Source organism: Chiloscyllium plagiosum, chromosome 18, assembly GCF_004010195.1.
Source record: "Chiloscyllium plagiosum isolate BGI_BamShark_2017 chromosome 18, ASM401019v2, whole genome shotgun sequence".
NCBI lineage: Eukaryota > Metazoa > Chordata > Chondrichthyes > Orectolobiformes > Hemiscylliidae > Chiloscyllium > Chiloscyllium plagiosum.
The window spans coordinates 8,991,358-9,006,870 of NC_057727.1; the positions used below are offsets into that span (position 1 = coordinate 8,991,358).

General features: G+C 46.4%; 1 protein-coding gene across 2 annotated transcripts in view; it reads left to right on the top strand.

Moving 5' to 3' along the window:
• Positions 1–15,015, top strand: part of si:ch211-161c3.5 (uncharacterized protein C3orf18) — an 82,874-nt gene extending 67,859 nt beyond the window's left edge. For both annotated transcript variants that reach the window (XM_043707654.1, XM_043707655.1), the window contains exons 4-5: positions 8,397–8,523; positions 12,724–15,015. In XM_043707654.1, the coding sequence (XP_043563589.1) occupies positions 8,397–8,523; positions 12,724–12,804 (208 nt within the window). In that variant the 3' untranslated portion in view covers positions 12,805–15,015. The remainder of the gene's footprint in view (positions 1–8,396; positions 8,524–12,723) is intronic.
• The last annotated feature ends 498 nt before the right edge of the window (positions 15,016–15,513 follow it).

The following is a 15,513-nucleotide window of genomic DNA, read 5'->3' on the forward strand; positions in this document are numbered from 1 at the left end:
AATCCTTTATGTAAATAAACATTCCCATTTCATAATCAGTCATAGAATCCTAAAGGTGTGGAAACAGGCCATTCAGCCCACAACACCCCTCCAAAGAACGTCCCACCCAGACCCACCCCTCTACCCTAACTCTCTATTCCTGCATTTCCCATTTCTAACCCACCTAACCTGCACATCTTTGGACTGTGGGAGGAAACCTGTACAGACATGGGAAGAATGTGCAAACTCCACATAGTCACTGAGGCTGGCATTGAACCCAGGTCACTGATGCTGTGAGGTAGCAGTGCTAACCATTGAGCCAATATGCACCTAGATGAAATGGTCAATGGTCAATGTATTTATACACATAAATATTTATATTTCTTCTGCTATTTGTTGTATATTTATATAGCTGATCTGGTTGAGATTCTGGTCAATGGTAGCTCCCAGGGTGTCGACAGTGGGGGATTCAGTGACGGCAATGCCATTATTAAGGTGTGAGGGTTAGATTCTCTCTTATTGGAGATGGTCATTGCCTGGCACTTGTGCATTTTTTTATGTCACTCATCGCTTATTAGCCTGAGCTTAATTGCTATCCAAGCATATGGGCACAGAGATTGAGAGAAGAAATCTGTACCACTTTCTCCTGGCACTTGGGAAATTGTTGTGCAGGAGAAAAGGAAAATCGATGACCCTGCAGCTTTGCTGAGACATGGCTAGCTGAGGGTGGGATTAAAAAGCCAGTCATAGAGTCATATAACATGGAAACAGATCCTTTGATCTAACCAGTCCATCATCCCAAACTAAACTGGTTCCACCTGCCTGCTCCTGACCCATATCCCTCCAAACCTTTCCTATTAATGTACTTATCCAAATGTCTTTTAGATGTTGTAACTGTGCCTACATCCACCACTTCCTCTGGAAGTTCATTCCACACCCAAACCACCCTCTGTGTAGGAACGTTGCCCCTCATGCCTTTTTAAAATCTTGCTCCTCTCACCTTAAAGATGTGCCCCCTAGTCTTGAAATCCCCCATCCTAGGGAAAGGACGACTACCATTAATTCTAACCGTACCCGTCGTGATTTGATAAACTTCTGCCAGGTTGTCTCTCAACCTTGAGATGTCCCAGTGATCCAAGAGAAAAGCCCACACTCTCATCAGTATTGTATTGCCACCTATTATTCCCTGCGTCCATTGCTGCACAAAATAAAAAAGTCTTCTGTAGGGTAGTTTGTTATGAATGAATTATTTAAAAAAAAAAGCAGATCACTTGTCGAGATATTTATTCCCCTGGTGCTGTGGTTGAGGATGGGATTCAGCATTGGCCACAGCAGTGGACGTTTTACATCTCATTCACAAACGGTCCGGGCAGGATATCCGAAATATCTCGTTGCCAGCTCACCTCCAACTGAAATTCTGCAGCTGCCTCTTGGTCTGCCGGCAGCCTGTGACAAGCAGAGGCCAGGAGTGAATGACATATCCTTGTCCCTGGTGTCCTGTGGTTTGTACAGTCTGCTTTGCTGAGGTGATGTTTACTTCCATTGGGCCATCAACCACAGAAACCACTGTGACTTGTGGCTGGGCTCCCCCTCCCTGGTTTGTTTTTATAGACATATATATATATATATATCCCCTTCCTCCCTGTGAATCCATTCATTAAACTGCAGACACGTGCTAACTGAGATAAGAGAGAGGAGATGGCCAGGACCTCCTACACTTCCTCTGGCTAGACTTAGTTCCACCCACACTGTTCCTCCCCCTGCTTCCATTCATGAACATAGATCATTCAAGATGAAAGGAGGATCATAAAGCCTCTTGCTGCTGTGACCAGGGTTGGAAGGAAAGCCTTTGAAATGACTGAAGTGGGATAGTTTTAAACACCAAACCCAAGGAAGAGCTGCAGTTGCTGGAACTCAGAAACATAAAATAAAACAGATATTGCTGCAGCGTTTGTGGAGAGAGACAGCAGGGGGTTTAACGTTTCAAGACCAGTGTCCCTTCTTTCAGAAGGTCATAGCGTTTCTCCAGCACTTTCTGTTTCTTTCGTTTGGGATAGGTGGCTCTTTCACCTCCCCCCTACCCCCTCCATTTGAAAGGTGGACACCGAGATCGTAGTAGAATTGAAAACACGTGGCCACAAGTTCAGGACAAAGCAGCTAATCGTTTAGCATTGAGATGAAGAGAAATTGCTTCAGTCCAAGGGTTGTGAACTATGAGAGCTCTCTCGCTTTGCCTAGCGGGTTCTGAATACTCCATCGTGGACCCAAGGGTTCGGGTCTTGGAGGGAATCAAGGGAAAATGGGGGTGGGTGGTGTACATTAAAACTTAGCATCAGTCAGGCCTGTATGGAATGGTGGATCAGATTGGACTGGCATGGTCTACTGCTCTTATTTTTGTGTTTGTGTGTGGCTGACGGGGGTGGGGGGAGAGAGAAGGCAAGGTGGTGAGCCTGGTGAAGATCCAATTGAATGACCCTACCCTTCCGGGAAGCAAAATGAGGTTTTAGCTGCACTGCCCACCCAGGCCCCAGGTCAAAATTAGAGTCAGGCTCTGAACAGGGGGGGGGGGGTGCGTCAAAAAGTGTGGCTCTGGAAAAGCACAGCAGGGCAAGCAGCTGATGAAGGGAGTTATGCCCGAAACATTGACTCTCCTGCTCCTCAGATGCTGCCTGACCTGCTGTGCTTTTCCAGTGCACACACTTTATGCCTCTGACTCTCCAGCGTCTAGAGTCCTTGTCCTTACTTTCTCCTGAACAGGGAGGGACAGTAGTTGAGGGCAGTCTAACCCAGCAGGTAATCGTCTCCCCCTCACATTATGCATCCCAGGATGACGACTTGAGAAAGGATGGTAAAAACAATGACTGCAGATGCTGGAAACCAGATTCTGGATTAGTGGTGCTGGAAGAGCACAGCAGGTCAGGCAGCGCGCATATGATGCTGCCTGAATTGCTGTGCTCTTCCAGCACCACTAATCCAGAATTGTGAAAGGATGTCCTAGCACTGGAGGGGGTGCAGGAGAGGTTCACTAGGTTGATTCTGGAGTTGAGGGGGGTTGGCCTATGAGGAGTGATTGAATAGACTGGGGTTATATTCATTGGAATTTAGAAGAATGAGGGGGTCTCTTATAGAAACATATAAAATTATGAAGGGAATAGAATAGACAGAAGCAGGGAGGTTGTTTCCACTGGCGGGTGAAACTAGAACTAAGGGCAAAGCCTCAAAATAAGGGGGAGCAGATTTCGGACTCAGCTGAGGAGGAACTTCTTCACCCAAAGGGTTGTGAATCTGTGGAATTCCCTGCCCAGGGAAGTAGTTGAAACTACCCCATTGAATGTTTTAAAGGCAAAGATAGATTTTTGAACAGTAAAGGAATTAAGGGTTTTAGATTAGATTAGATTACATTACAGTGTGGAAACAGGCCCTTCGGCCCAACAAGTCCACACCGACCCGCCGAAGCGCAACCCACCCATACCCCTACATTTACCCCTTTTTTTAACCTAACATTATGGGCAACTAAGTGTATTTCACTTGATTCTCACTCCAGAATTCATCTAACATGCAACATATACCATTTTCTCATTTCATATGATCTAGTTGCCTAATCATACAGGAAAGCCTGATGCTAGTTCCCTCACCATTCACCCTTGTTGGACTGCACTGAGCCTGTACCTGAAACATTTCTGCCTTAGAGAGTAATAATTCTTTAGTTGTGCCTTAATGGGTTATGGTGACTGCGTGGGTAAGTGGAGCTGAGTCCACAAAAAACGTCAGCCGCGATCGTATTGAATGGCAGAGAGGCTCAAGGGGCCAGATGGCCTACTCCTCCTCCTATTCCTTATGTTCCCTACCCAGCCTGCCAAGGTCAGTGTTCCGTCAGTTAATGCAACATTTGCAAAAGGCTCCTGACCCGGTTCTCCACAATCTCCCACTTTTGGAATACTGCATTCAATTCTGGTCTCCCAGCTTTGTGAAAGATGTTGTGAGACTTGAAAGGGTTCAGAAAACATTTACCAGGATGTTGCCAGCGTCGGAGGGTTTGAATCAAAGGGAGAAGCTGAGTGGGCTGGGGATATTTTACCTGGAGTGCTAGAGGCTGAGGGGTGACCTTATAGAGGTGTATAAAATCATGAGGGGCATGGAGAGGATAAAAAAGACAAAGCCTTTTCCTTGGGATGGGGGAGTCCAGAACTAGAGGGCATAGGTTTAGGGTGAGAGAGGAAAGATATAAAAGGGACCTAAGGAGCAACGTTTCATATAGAGAGTGGTGGAATGCAGAAGTGGTGGAGGCAGTTAGTACATTTAGAGTCATAAGAGATGTACAGCACGGAAACAGAGCTTTCAGTCCAACCCGTCCAGATATCCCAACCTAATCTGGTCCCACCTGCCAGCACCCGGCCCATATCCCTCCAAACCCTTCCTATTCATATCCCCATCCAGATGCCTTTCAAATGGTGTAATTGTACCAGCCTCCACCACATCCTCTGGCAGCTCATTCCATACACGCACCACCCTCTGTGTGAAAAAGTTGCCCCTTAGGTCCCTTTTAAATCTTTCCCCTCTCACCCTAAACCTGTGCCCTCTCGTTCTGGACTCACCCACCCCAGGGAAAAGACTTTGTCTATTTACCCTATCCATGCCTCTCATGATTTTATAAACCTTTATAAGGTCACCCCTCAGCTTCCGATGCTCCAGGGAAAACAGCCGCAGCCTGTTCAACCTCTCCCTGTAGCTCAAATCCTCCAACCCTGGCAACATCCTTGTAAATCTTTTCTGAGCCCTTTCAAATTTCACAACATCCTTCCTATAGCAGGGAGACCAGAATTGCACAATCTGGATGGCTATATGAATAGGAAGGGTTTAGAGGGATATGGGCCAAATGCTGGCAAATGGGACTAGATTAGGTTGGGATATCTGGTTGGCATGGACGGTTTGGACTGAAGGGTCTGTTTCTGTGCTGTACATCTCTTTGACAGAAAAATAACAGAGGGAGCAAAGCAAAAGCGATGAGGGAAAGAGAGAAGCAACAATATAGAAATAATAAGGTGGGTCGGGCAGAACTGTGGAGTGACCACCTGAGAGACGGCACTGTTTTTGGGGCCATTAACCAACCCACTCATCACTTTATGAATTGCTCCAATCCAATGAAACAACACCACCAGGGTTTCAACACTGATTGACCCCGGCACTTTCTTAGTTCTCTGTCTGTGTATAGAATGTCAATTGGTGCTGATCCTGAAGGTTCTGGAAAGTTCAAATTCAAATCCAGGACACAAGCGAATAATCTCTAATGGACAACCTGTGCTTAAACCCACTTGCACCTTTGTAGGAGTTCTAACACGTACCTTTCAGTACAGAAAAAGCACAGCTCCTCCTTGCATTAAGAAAATCATAAAATGCTGGAAAAGCTCAGCAGTTGAACTCTGCTTTCTTTGGACAGATGCTGCCAGACCTGCTGAGTTTTTCTAGCATTTTCTGATTTTGTTTTCCGTTCTTTGGGGTTTTTTTTTGTGCATTACCTGCCTGTCCCCCATGGACGAAGGGCATGGACTGGAATAGAATTTACAATGTGTGTTGCGTTGATTTTTAATTGAATAATGGGGTAGAAGGAAGTGCTGGTCGCAACTCAGATTGACTATTTCCCTTGGAACATGCAGAAGGAATTTACAGAGATTAGAAGGTCAGAATTGTGGAAAGGTCTTGCTGTTTCGTGCAAAGGTCCCTGACTCCAATTTTAAAGATACTTTGGAGCAACTTCAAGGGCTCTGGTTATTTCTGTGGCTAACTCCTGACCTGTATCAGTTCCAAGTTCAAGGGTTAAGTCTCAGAGCTTCCTCTGGTGTCTGTCTGCCAGCACACTTGAGTCGTACTCGAGTCCGACCACTAGATGGAGTACTGCACAGATGGGATGAAAAGTTGTACATTTATATAGCACCTTGTTAGTTCTTTACAATGTCACAGGGTGCTTCATGTTCAATGCAAGGAAAATAAAGGCTAACAGTTTTATCGTGCCTTTTACGATCATTAGATCATAGAGTCCCTACAGCGTGTAAGCAGTCATTCGGTCCATACTGGACTTCAAAAGAACATCCTAGCCAGACTCACCCCTCTATTCTATCCCTGTAATTCCCATGGCTAACCCACCCAGCCTGCACATCCTTGGGCAATTTAGCATGGCCAATCCACCCTAACCTGCACATCTTCAGACTGTGGGAGGAAACTGGAGCACACCCATGCAGACACGAGGAGAATGTGCAAACTCCATAGACCGTCGCCTGAGACTGGAGTCGAGCCCAGGTCCTTGGCACTGTGAGACAGTGCCACTCAGATAGGTTAATATGCTATTGTGATGTAGAAACCACATCAACCAGTATGTGCACAGCAAGATCCCACAATTAGCAATCTACTAATGGTGCGATTAGTGCTGGTTGTCCCCAGGATAGCAGGCAGAATCCATCCCACTCTTTTTCCAAAGTTTGCAATGGCATCCTTTATGTCCGTCCAAGTGGGGAGACAGGGCCTGAGTTTCATGTTGTTTCCAGGAGGCTGCACTCCTGATTGTGTGCAGCACACTCTCAGTGCTGTACTCCCAGCTTCCGATTTGGTCCCCAAGTCCTGCAGAGGAACCTGAACCCAGGAAACAGGAGCATGTTACCCTTAATCAAACCTGTCGGGGCCAGACAGACTCAGCAAGCCTGCCAGCTTCAGAGACAGAGTTAATGTTTCAAGTTCAGTTAGACTCCTCTTCAAAGGCAATTTCTGTTGCAGTCAGAGCGTTAACCCGGGTTCTCTCTCTACAAGTGCTGCCAGACCTGCTGAGTTTCTCCGGCACTTTCTGTCTTTATCTTGCATCTCGGCATCCATAGCCTTGATAATGACCGTGTTACTGTTTAAGCCGTGCCTAACCCTCGATGTGCAATCACTGCTGTTTTGCACAGCAAATATCTAGGTTATGAGAGAAAAGAAATGTGAAAGAGAATGAGAGATAAAGAAAACAAATAAGAGAAAGGAAATTGAGAAAGAAAGAAAAGTCAGAACTTGCACTGATTATAGCTTCTCTGGATAACCTGACATGTCTTACAGGTCTTGATGTACTTGGAAATGTGGCTGCTTCCTGAATGTGGCCACCTTTTCTCTTTGCAACACTGTACCTTCATGTGTGTGTTTTGGGTGATGTGTGGGTGTCACTGCAGGGATATTTAATGATAGTTGAACACCTTGTAACGATAAACCTGATATTTAGAAACTAACATGTCAATATTATTCTTCTCTCACTTTCTCTTCCTGTTCCATGTAGGTCCCACTGTCAAGCTGATTGCCTGGATTCCACTGTCCTTTAGCAACTCATAGAATCCCTACAGTGTGAAAGCAGGCCATTCAGCCCATCAAGTCCACAGCGACCCTCCACAGAGCATTCCACTCAGACTGACCCCATCCTGTAACCCTACATGTCTTATAGAATTTTTATAGAATTTGTTTATAGATTCCTTACAGTGTGGAAACAGTCCCTTTGGCCCAACAAGTCCACACTGACCCTCTGAAGAGTTATCCACTCAGATCCATTCCTCTACTACTCTATGTTTACCCCAGACTACATCTACACCACATATCCCTGAATACAATGGGCAATTTATCATGGCTAATCCACCTGACCTGCACATCTTTGGACTGTGGGAGGAAACCAGAGCACCCGGAGGAAACCCACGCAGACACGGGGAGAATGTGCAAACTCCACACAGTTAAAAATCACACAACACCAGGTTATAGTCCAAAAGGTTTATTTGGAAGCACTAACATTTGAAGCTCATGCTTCCAAATAAACCTTTTGGACTATAACCTGGTGTTGTGTGATTTTTAACTTTGTCCACCCCAGCTCCTTCAAATCAAACTCCACACAGACAGTTGTCTGAGGGTGGGATCAAACATGGGTCCCTGGCGCTGTGAGGCAGCAGTGCTACCACTGACCCACCAAGTCACCCCCATTCCTAGTGCCCACTCTTCACCTATATACTGAGGCAGGGAGTGCCATTGGGATGGTTAACCATGAAAGCTGTGTGAGATTATAGCAGAGACCTTCAGAACCTGGAACTGAGTGTGACTTCTCCTCACCTTTGACTAGAGGGACTGCTGCCAATTGTAGTGTCTCTATGATCTGGAGAGATTTGGTTGAATAATAATTTGTAACTCTGCAGTGGAATAGGGCTGTTGAGTTCACTGTTGTACCGAGTACTGTGTTAATAAAATAAAAAACACATGAGGTTCACACTGAAATCCAGGCACCTTCTGAATACGCAACCCATGCACTGTTCACGTGGCATGTATAATTCTTCTGATTGTGTTGTGGCATTGTGCGGGAGTGTCAGCTTTTGGGAAAATATCTTCAAATTGTGCCTTTTTGTTGTATTTGTCCCATCCGGCAGATTGGAAAAGCTCCGTCACCAGTTGATGCCAATGTACAACTTTGATCCCGGCGAGGAACAGGATGAACTAGAGCAGGAGCTACTTGATCATGGCCGTGACATCGCTTCCCAGGGCCCGCAGAGCAAGGTAAGGTGGGCAGCTAAACCAGCGCTCCAGTCATACCAGTCAAGGCAAGTGAGCTCACAGGCTGCCTCCTCTGTACTCTTTACCTTCGCCTTTTGATGGTGACCTCTTCTGCCACGTTTGATCATTGTCTAGACTCAGGACACCTGTCTCAGTGCTCATTTCCCAAGTGTGTGGAGCTTGGCGGTATGGGATGGGAGTGTGGGTTGGCAATGCAGTTTTGGAGAGTGTTGGGCTGTGAGGATTGGCAGTGTGGGATAGGAATGTGGGTTGGAAATGCAGTTTTGGAGAGTGTTGGGCTGTGAGGATTGGCAGTGTGGGATAGGAGTGTGGGTTGGAAATGCAGTTTCGGAGAGTGTTAGGCTGTGAGGATTGGCAGTGTGGCTTGTCTTTTATTCACTTGTGGGATGGAGGCATCGCAAGCTAGGTTGACATTTATTGTCCAACCCCCTACTGTCCTGGAGAAGAGGATGGTGACTGCAGTTCATGGGTGAGAGGCTGTGCCCAGGGTGCTGTAAGTGAGGGAGCACCAGAATATTGACCCAGTGACACTAAAGGAACAGCAATGTATTTCCAAGTCAGGACGCTGTGTGGCTCGGAGGGGAACATGCAGTTGGTAATGTTCCCAAGTAGCTGCTGTCCTTGTCCTTCTCAATGGTTGAGTTTGGAGGTTTGGAAGGTGCTGTTGATGGAGCCGTGGTGAGTTGCTGCAGTGTGTCTTGCTCAGGGTACAGACTGCTGACACAGGCGGAGGGTGGCCGACGTGGTACCAAGCAAGTGGGCAGCCTTTCTCTAGATGTTGTCAAGCTTCTTGAGTGTTGTTGGACCTGAACTCATCCAGAGTGAATTAATATTCTGTCACACTCCTGACATGTGCCTTGGAGATGCTGAACAGGTAGTGGGGCAGTCAGGAGGTGAGTTACTTACTACCGGATTCCCAGCATCTGATCTGCTCTGCCAGCCATAGGATTTATATGGCTGGTCTAGTTCAGTTCATTGGTAAACAAGTGTCGATAGATGTTGATAGTACTGTGGATTCAGTGATTGCAATGCCATTGAATGTGTAGGTGACATGGTTAGGTTACATCTTGTTTGAGTTGCTCATTGCCTGGCATTTGTGTGGTGTGAATGTTAATTGCTCCCTATCAGCCCAAGTCTGAATGTTGTCCAGACTGTACTGCATTTGGACATGAGCAGCTTCAGTAGCTGGGGACTTCCAAATGGTACTAAACAGTGTTGTATCTGTACTGGAACAGCTTGGCTAGGGGAGCAGCAAGTTCCGGCACATAAGGCTTTGGTCCTGTTGCCAGGATGTTGTCAGGGCCCATAGCCTTTGCAGAATCCAACCATTTTTTGATATCACGTGGAGTGAACCAAATTGATTGAAGACTGGTATCCGTGACGGTGGGGACCACTGGAGGAAGCTGAGATGCATCATGTACCTGACACTTCTGGCTGAAGATTGCTGTGAAAGCCTCAGGTTAGTCTTTTGCAGTGGTGTGCTTGGCTCTTGTGTCATTGAGGATGGAGATATTTGTGGAGCCTCTTCCTCCAGTGTGTTGTTTAACTGTCCACCACCATTCATGGCAGGATGTACGATTGGTTAGCACTGCGTATGCTGCTTGACACCAAGTAATCCTGTGTTTAGCTTCACCAGGTTGACCCCTCGTTTTTAGACATGCCCAGCAGTGTTCCTTTTAATGTTTGTTTCGGGTAGTGACAGCTAGATTCAGAAAGCACTGCCATGACCAGCATGCCTTGCAGCAGCAGTGTGAACAGTCCTATCATGAGTTTGTAGATTGTTTTGGAGTATGATTCTGCTGTTGCTGGTGACTCGTATCACTCCATCGATTTCCCATTGTGATTTGCTAGGTCTGTTTAAACTCTATCTCACTTAGCACAGTGATAGTGGTACACAGTGTGATGGAGGATATCCTCAATGTGAAGGTGGGGCCTGTACTCCACAAGGACTGTGCAGTGGTCACGCCCGCCAGCCACCATCTCTGCTGGGTCTGTCCTAGTGGGACAGGACGTACCAGGAATGATAATGGTCGTGTCATTTTATTTATTCATTCATGAGACATAGGCACTGCTGGCTGGACCCAGCATTTATTGCTCATCCCTAGTTGCCCTTGTGAAGGTGGTGGAGTCCATGTGCCGTAGGGTGACCCATGACACCCATATGGATCTTGATGAAGGGCTCATGCCCGAAATGTCGATTCTCCTGCTCCACGGATGCTGCCTGACCTGCTGTGCTTTTCCAAACCCTTGACCATGATGCCTGCATGGCAGGAGATCAAGGATTTTGACCCAGCGACAGTGAAGGAACAGCAATATGTTTCCAAGTCAGGGTGATGAGTGACTTGGAGGGGAACTTGCAGGTGGTGGAGTTCCCATGTATCTGCTGCCCTTGTCCTTCTAGATGGAATTGTGTGTTTGGAAAGTGCTTGTGAATTGGTGAATTGCATCTTGTAGATAGTACACAGTGCTGGTACTGAGCATCTGTGGAGAAGGGAGTGGATTTTTGTGGATGTGGTGCCAATCAAGTGGGTTGCTTTGTCCTGGATGGTGTCAAGCTTCTTGAGTGTTGTCGGAGCTGCACCCATCCAGGCAAGATGGAAGTATTCCATCACCCTCCTGACTTATGCTTTATTGGTGACTGACAGGCTTTGTGGAGTTGAAGAATGTGGTGCTGGAAAAGCACAGCTAATAAGGCTTTGCGAAGTCTGTAGGTGAGTTATTGTCCACAGTATTCCTAACCTCTGACCTGTTCTTGTAGCAACTGTATTTATGTGGTGTGTCTATTTGGGTTTCTTGTCGATGGTAACCCCCCAGAATGTTGATAGTGGGCAATTCAGTGATGGTAACATTGTTGAATGTCAAGGGACAATAGTTAGATTGTGTCTTACTGGAGATGATCAATGTTACTTGCCACTTGTCAGCCCAAGCCTGAATATTTTCCAGATCTTGTTGCATTTGAACATGGACTGTATGTGAGACGTTGTGAATGGTGCTGAACATTGTGCAGTAATCGGTGAACATCGGAGGGAAGGTATTAGATTAGATTAGATTCCCTACAGTATGGAAACAGGCCCTTCGGCCCAACAAGTCCATACCAACCCTCTGAAGAGTAACCCACCCAGATCCATTCCCCTACCCAGACCATATTTACCCCTGACTAATGCACCTAACACTATGGGCAATTTAGCATGACCAATTCAATTAACATGCACATCTCTGAATTGTGGGAGGAAACCCATGCAGATACGGGGAGAATGTGCAAACTCCACAGACAGTCACCCGAGCCTGGAATCGAACCCAGGTCCCTGGTACTGTGAGGCAGCAGTGCTAACCACTGAGCCACCGTGCTACCCCATTGATGAAGCAGCTGAAGATGGTTGTTCCTAGTGATGATGGTAGTGAGGATTAGCAATGAGGATTAACGGTGAATGTTAACATTGAAGGTGGCAGAGAGGGTTGATAATTTATTAATTTCATGTGATACACCATAGATAAACCCATTTCATCTTAATTTACTCCTTGAAACACCATTTTTAATCCAGTCAAAATGGGCTTGTATCTTGCCTTGACGTAAACGAGTGGATAGAGAACTTTGTCCATTCTAATATTGATTAACATCAATGGAGATAAAAGGCAGAAGGAGCTCATTGACATAATCGTTTGTGGAAACAGTGAGGACATCCAGTTTGGACATATAAGAAATATAGATCAGAATATTGTCTCAACGATGAGAAACTAGGAACTGTGGCGGAACAGAGCGATTTGCTGGCTGTAGTACAGGAATGGAGGAGGTGTGAAGGACCGTTTGTGTGTTCCTCAAGTGTAAGTCTCCACCAATGAGTTTGTATAACTGTGGTAATTAAGGTCCATCTCTACATCATTGCAGCATAAGAGACCTTGGACTAGTATAACCTGGGCGATTGGCGTTCATTGCAAATTTGCAGGAGACAGATCTTGAAATGTGAATACAATGGATAACGTTTAAAACAGTCACTACATCCCCTGCTCAATAATGGACCAAGTGGAGCCTGATGAGTGAAAATTCACACCCATCCTAAGAGTGAACCAATGTGAGTCTGTTGGAGTGAGGAGCATGTCAAAAACTCCAGAGTGGAGGGAGGGGAAGGATGTAAACTTTGACCAGTTGCTAGCTGACTCTCTTCCCATGTTTTATTCCCCTAGATTCTGATGCCAAGTCAAGGATCCTTGCAGAGGCCCAGCAGACTTGTGTTCACCGATGTGGCCAATGCCATCAAAGCCTGAATGAAATTGGATTCTGCTTCGTGCTCCAACTTGTGAAGGTCAATCTGTGCATGGTCGTGTCATCTGCTTCCAGTCATATATCGATATATAGTCCTCTGGATAGCCTGCTTCCCTACTCCCCCAGACCTCTAAGATGTCAGTCACTTTGGGTACACCTCCGGACATGCATTTCAAGAGAAGAAATGGTATTCTGAGCAGGCAGTAAGAGGACAAAGTAGAAGCCATTGGCTTGGCTTGGGATTCACAATGACAGGGAGTGGAGCAGGGGATTATTGAACTCATTTCCTGTCAATGTGAGTCCTGTTTCTTAGCTCCTCCGGTACTGGGCTGAAATTTGGGGGCTTGGTGGAGCAGAGGGGCGAAGCCATCTGCGCCCTTTCCCCTTTCCCAACCACTCACCAGCCCTGAAAATTGCAGAAAAAGTTTACCGTTTCCATTCTCTCTGGGTGGGGCAGTTCCCCCGACCCCCCCACCCTGCGCTCACCACTACTTGGATGGAATCCCTTAGTCTGTGCCCATTTCAAAAGCAAACAAGGTGTCCCATGACATATACAAGAACTAGCCTGATCACGCGGTAGAGAGCTAGACTGGGCTGAAGCTACTAACAATGTTTAAATATGAATATTTCACAGAGGCAGTGGGAGAGGTGCAGCTTCTGAAACCTCCACAGAAATACTGAGGGTTCCTGCCTCTCCAATCCATTTTTTGTTCCCACTCTTTATTCTTTCATGGGATGTGGGTGTCACTGGTAAGGCTGGCATGTTTGTTTTGCCCATCCTGGTTTCCCATTAGCTGATTAGCTTGCTGAGCCATTTCAGAGGCCACTTAAGAGACAACCGCATTGCGGTGGGTTTGGAGTCACATGTAGGCCAGAAGATTTCACTTGACTGGGTAAGGACAGCAGATTTACCTCCGCCACCTCCCCCCCCCAAAGAGGAATTGACGAACTAGCTGGGATTTTTACAAACAATCAACACCAGTTGTGTGGTCAAGTTGACATTTATTAATTGAGTTCAAGTCCCACTTACTGCCGTTGAGAGATGTTAAACCCCTGAACTCAGAGGGTTAGAGTGGGCCTCTGGATCACCTCTGCTCTAGAGACATGACCACGATGCCAGCATCCCCTCCACTCCCTACTCTACCCCTTAATTTGTCTCTTCCTGCTCACCCCCCATTACCCATCCATCAACAGCTGCCATCAGCACCTCACCCATAGCCTGATGTTCCCACCAAGGCTCAGCCACTCAAAGTTATGAGCTGGCTGAGGGATGAGGAGATGGGTTTGGGGGCAGGGAAGGGTGATGTTGGTGTCTCCTTGCTTCCAGAGGGCCAGCATCAAAACCAAAACCACAACCGTTTCATGTTGTCTTGTCCCTTTGACTCTGGGCTGCCATTTTGGATTTATCGGTCAATTTCACAGCCAGGAAATTGTGGGCACAAAGTGGTAGCGCTCTCCCCTCTAGGTCAAAAGACTAAGGTTTCAATTCGGTCCCCAGGATTTTAGCACGAGATCTAAGCCAACTGGGGGAATACTGCATCGTCAGAGGCACCACCTTTGGGATAAGACATTAAATCCAGGACCTGTCTGCCTTCTCAGGACATGAAAAAGTGAAAGAGGAAGCAGGATAGTTCTCCCTGGTGTTCAACATCATGACGGCAGACTGCCTGGTCAATAATACATTGTGGGATTTGCTCTCTGCAAATTGGCTGCTATGGCTCCGAAGTTACTGCAATTCAAAAGAACTTAATTGACTCAAAAGCACCTTGGGTTGTTCTAGGGTCATGATGGGTGAATATGAAGGTTTCTTTTGCTTTACAAGAACCTATCCTTTATGTTCAGTTACTGGGCTAAATATATGGACATCTTTCCAGATGGAAACTCTATTGAAATAAATGCATATCAACGTGACACTGTCTTAAGATGTTCAAACACGAACCAAGGAACAGATGGAATAACTCTGCAATTCTCTACCCATTCAGATCACTGTTAAAAAATTCACACAACACCAGGTTATAGTTCAACATTTAGATCACTGCATAGCCCTTGTTATTAATCTCGCAATGCAGATGCAGTTTCAAGGATTCCAGTCATAATTACTTTATTCTTTCCACTGTGAATTCTGATCAGAGAACAGAGAACGTTACAGTGCAGTACAGGCCCTTGGGCCCTCGATGTTGCGCTAACCTGTGAAATTAATCTGATGCCCATCTAACCCAAACTGTCCCATTATTATCCATATATGTCCAATCCCCATTTAAATGCCCTTAATGTCGGCAAGTCTACAACTGTTGCAGGCAGGTTGTTCCATGTCCCTATCACTCTCTGAGTTAAGAAACTACCCCGATATCTGTCCTAAATCTATCACCCCTAAATTTAAAGATATGTCCCCTTCCTGTTGGCCTTCACCATCCGAGGAAAAAGGCTCTCACTGTCTCACAGATTTGTTGTGCTTGCTCTCTTTGCCATTGATGGACCAACCTTCCTGGCCAATGCTGGCCCCCTATTACATTACCCCCATCTCCTGCCACTGAAAGTAAGGTAAAGGTGACAGAGTCTTACCAGACCACTGGGCTGCTCTCTCGTTAGAGAGGGAGAGGCGACCAGTGGGGGTTTAACCTGAAGGTCACCACGCCTCAGACAGGGGAGAGGTTAAGAAGGAGAGTCGTTCATGGTAACCTCAGCTGATCCAGACAAGTCACATGACACCA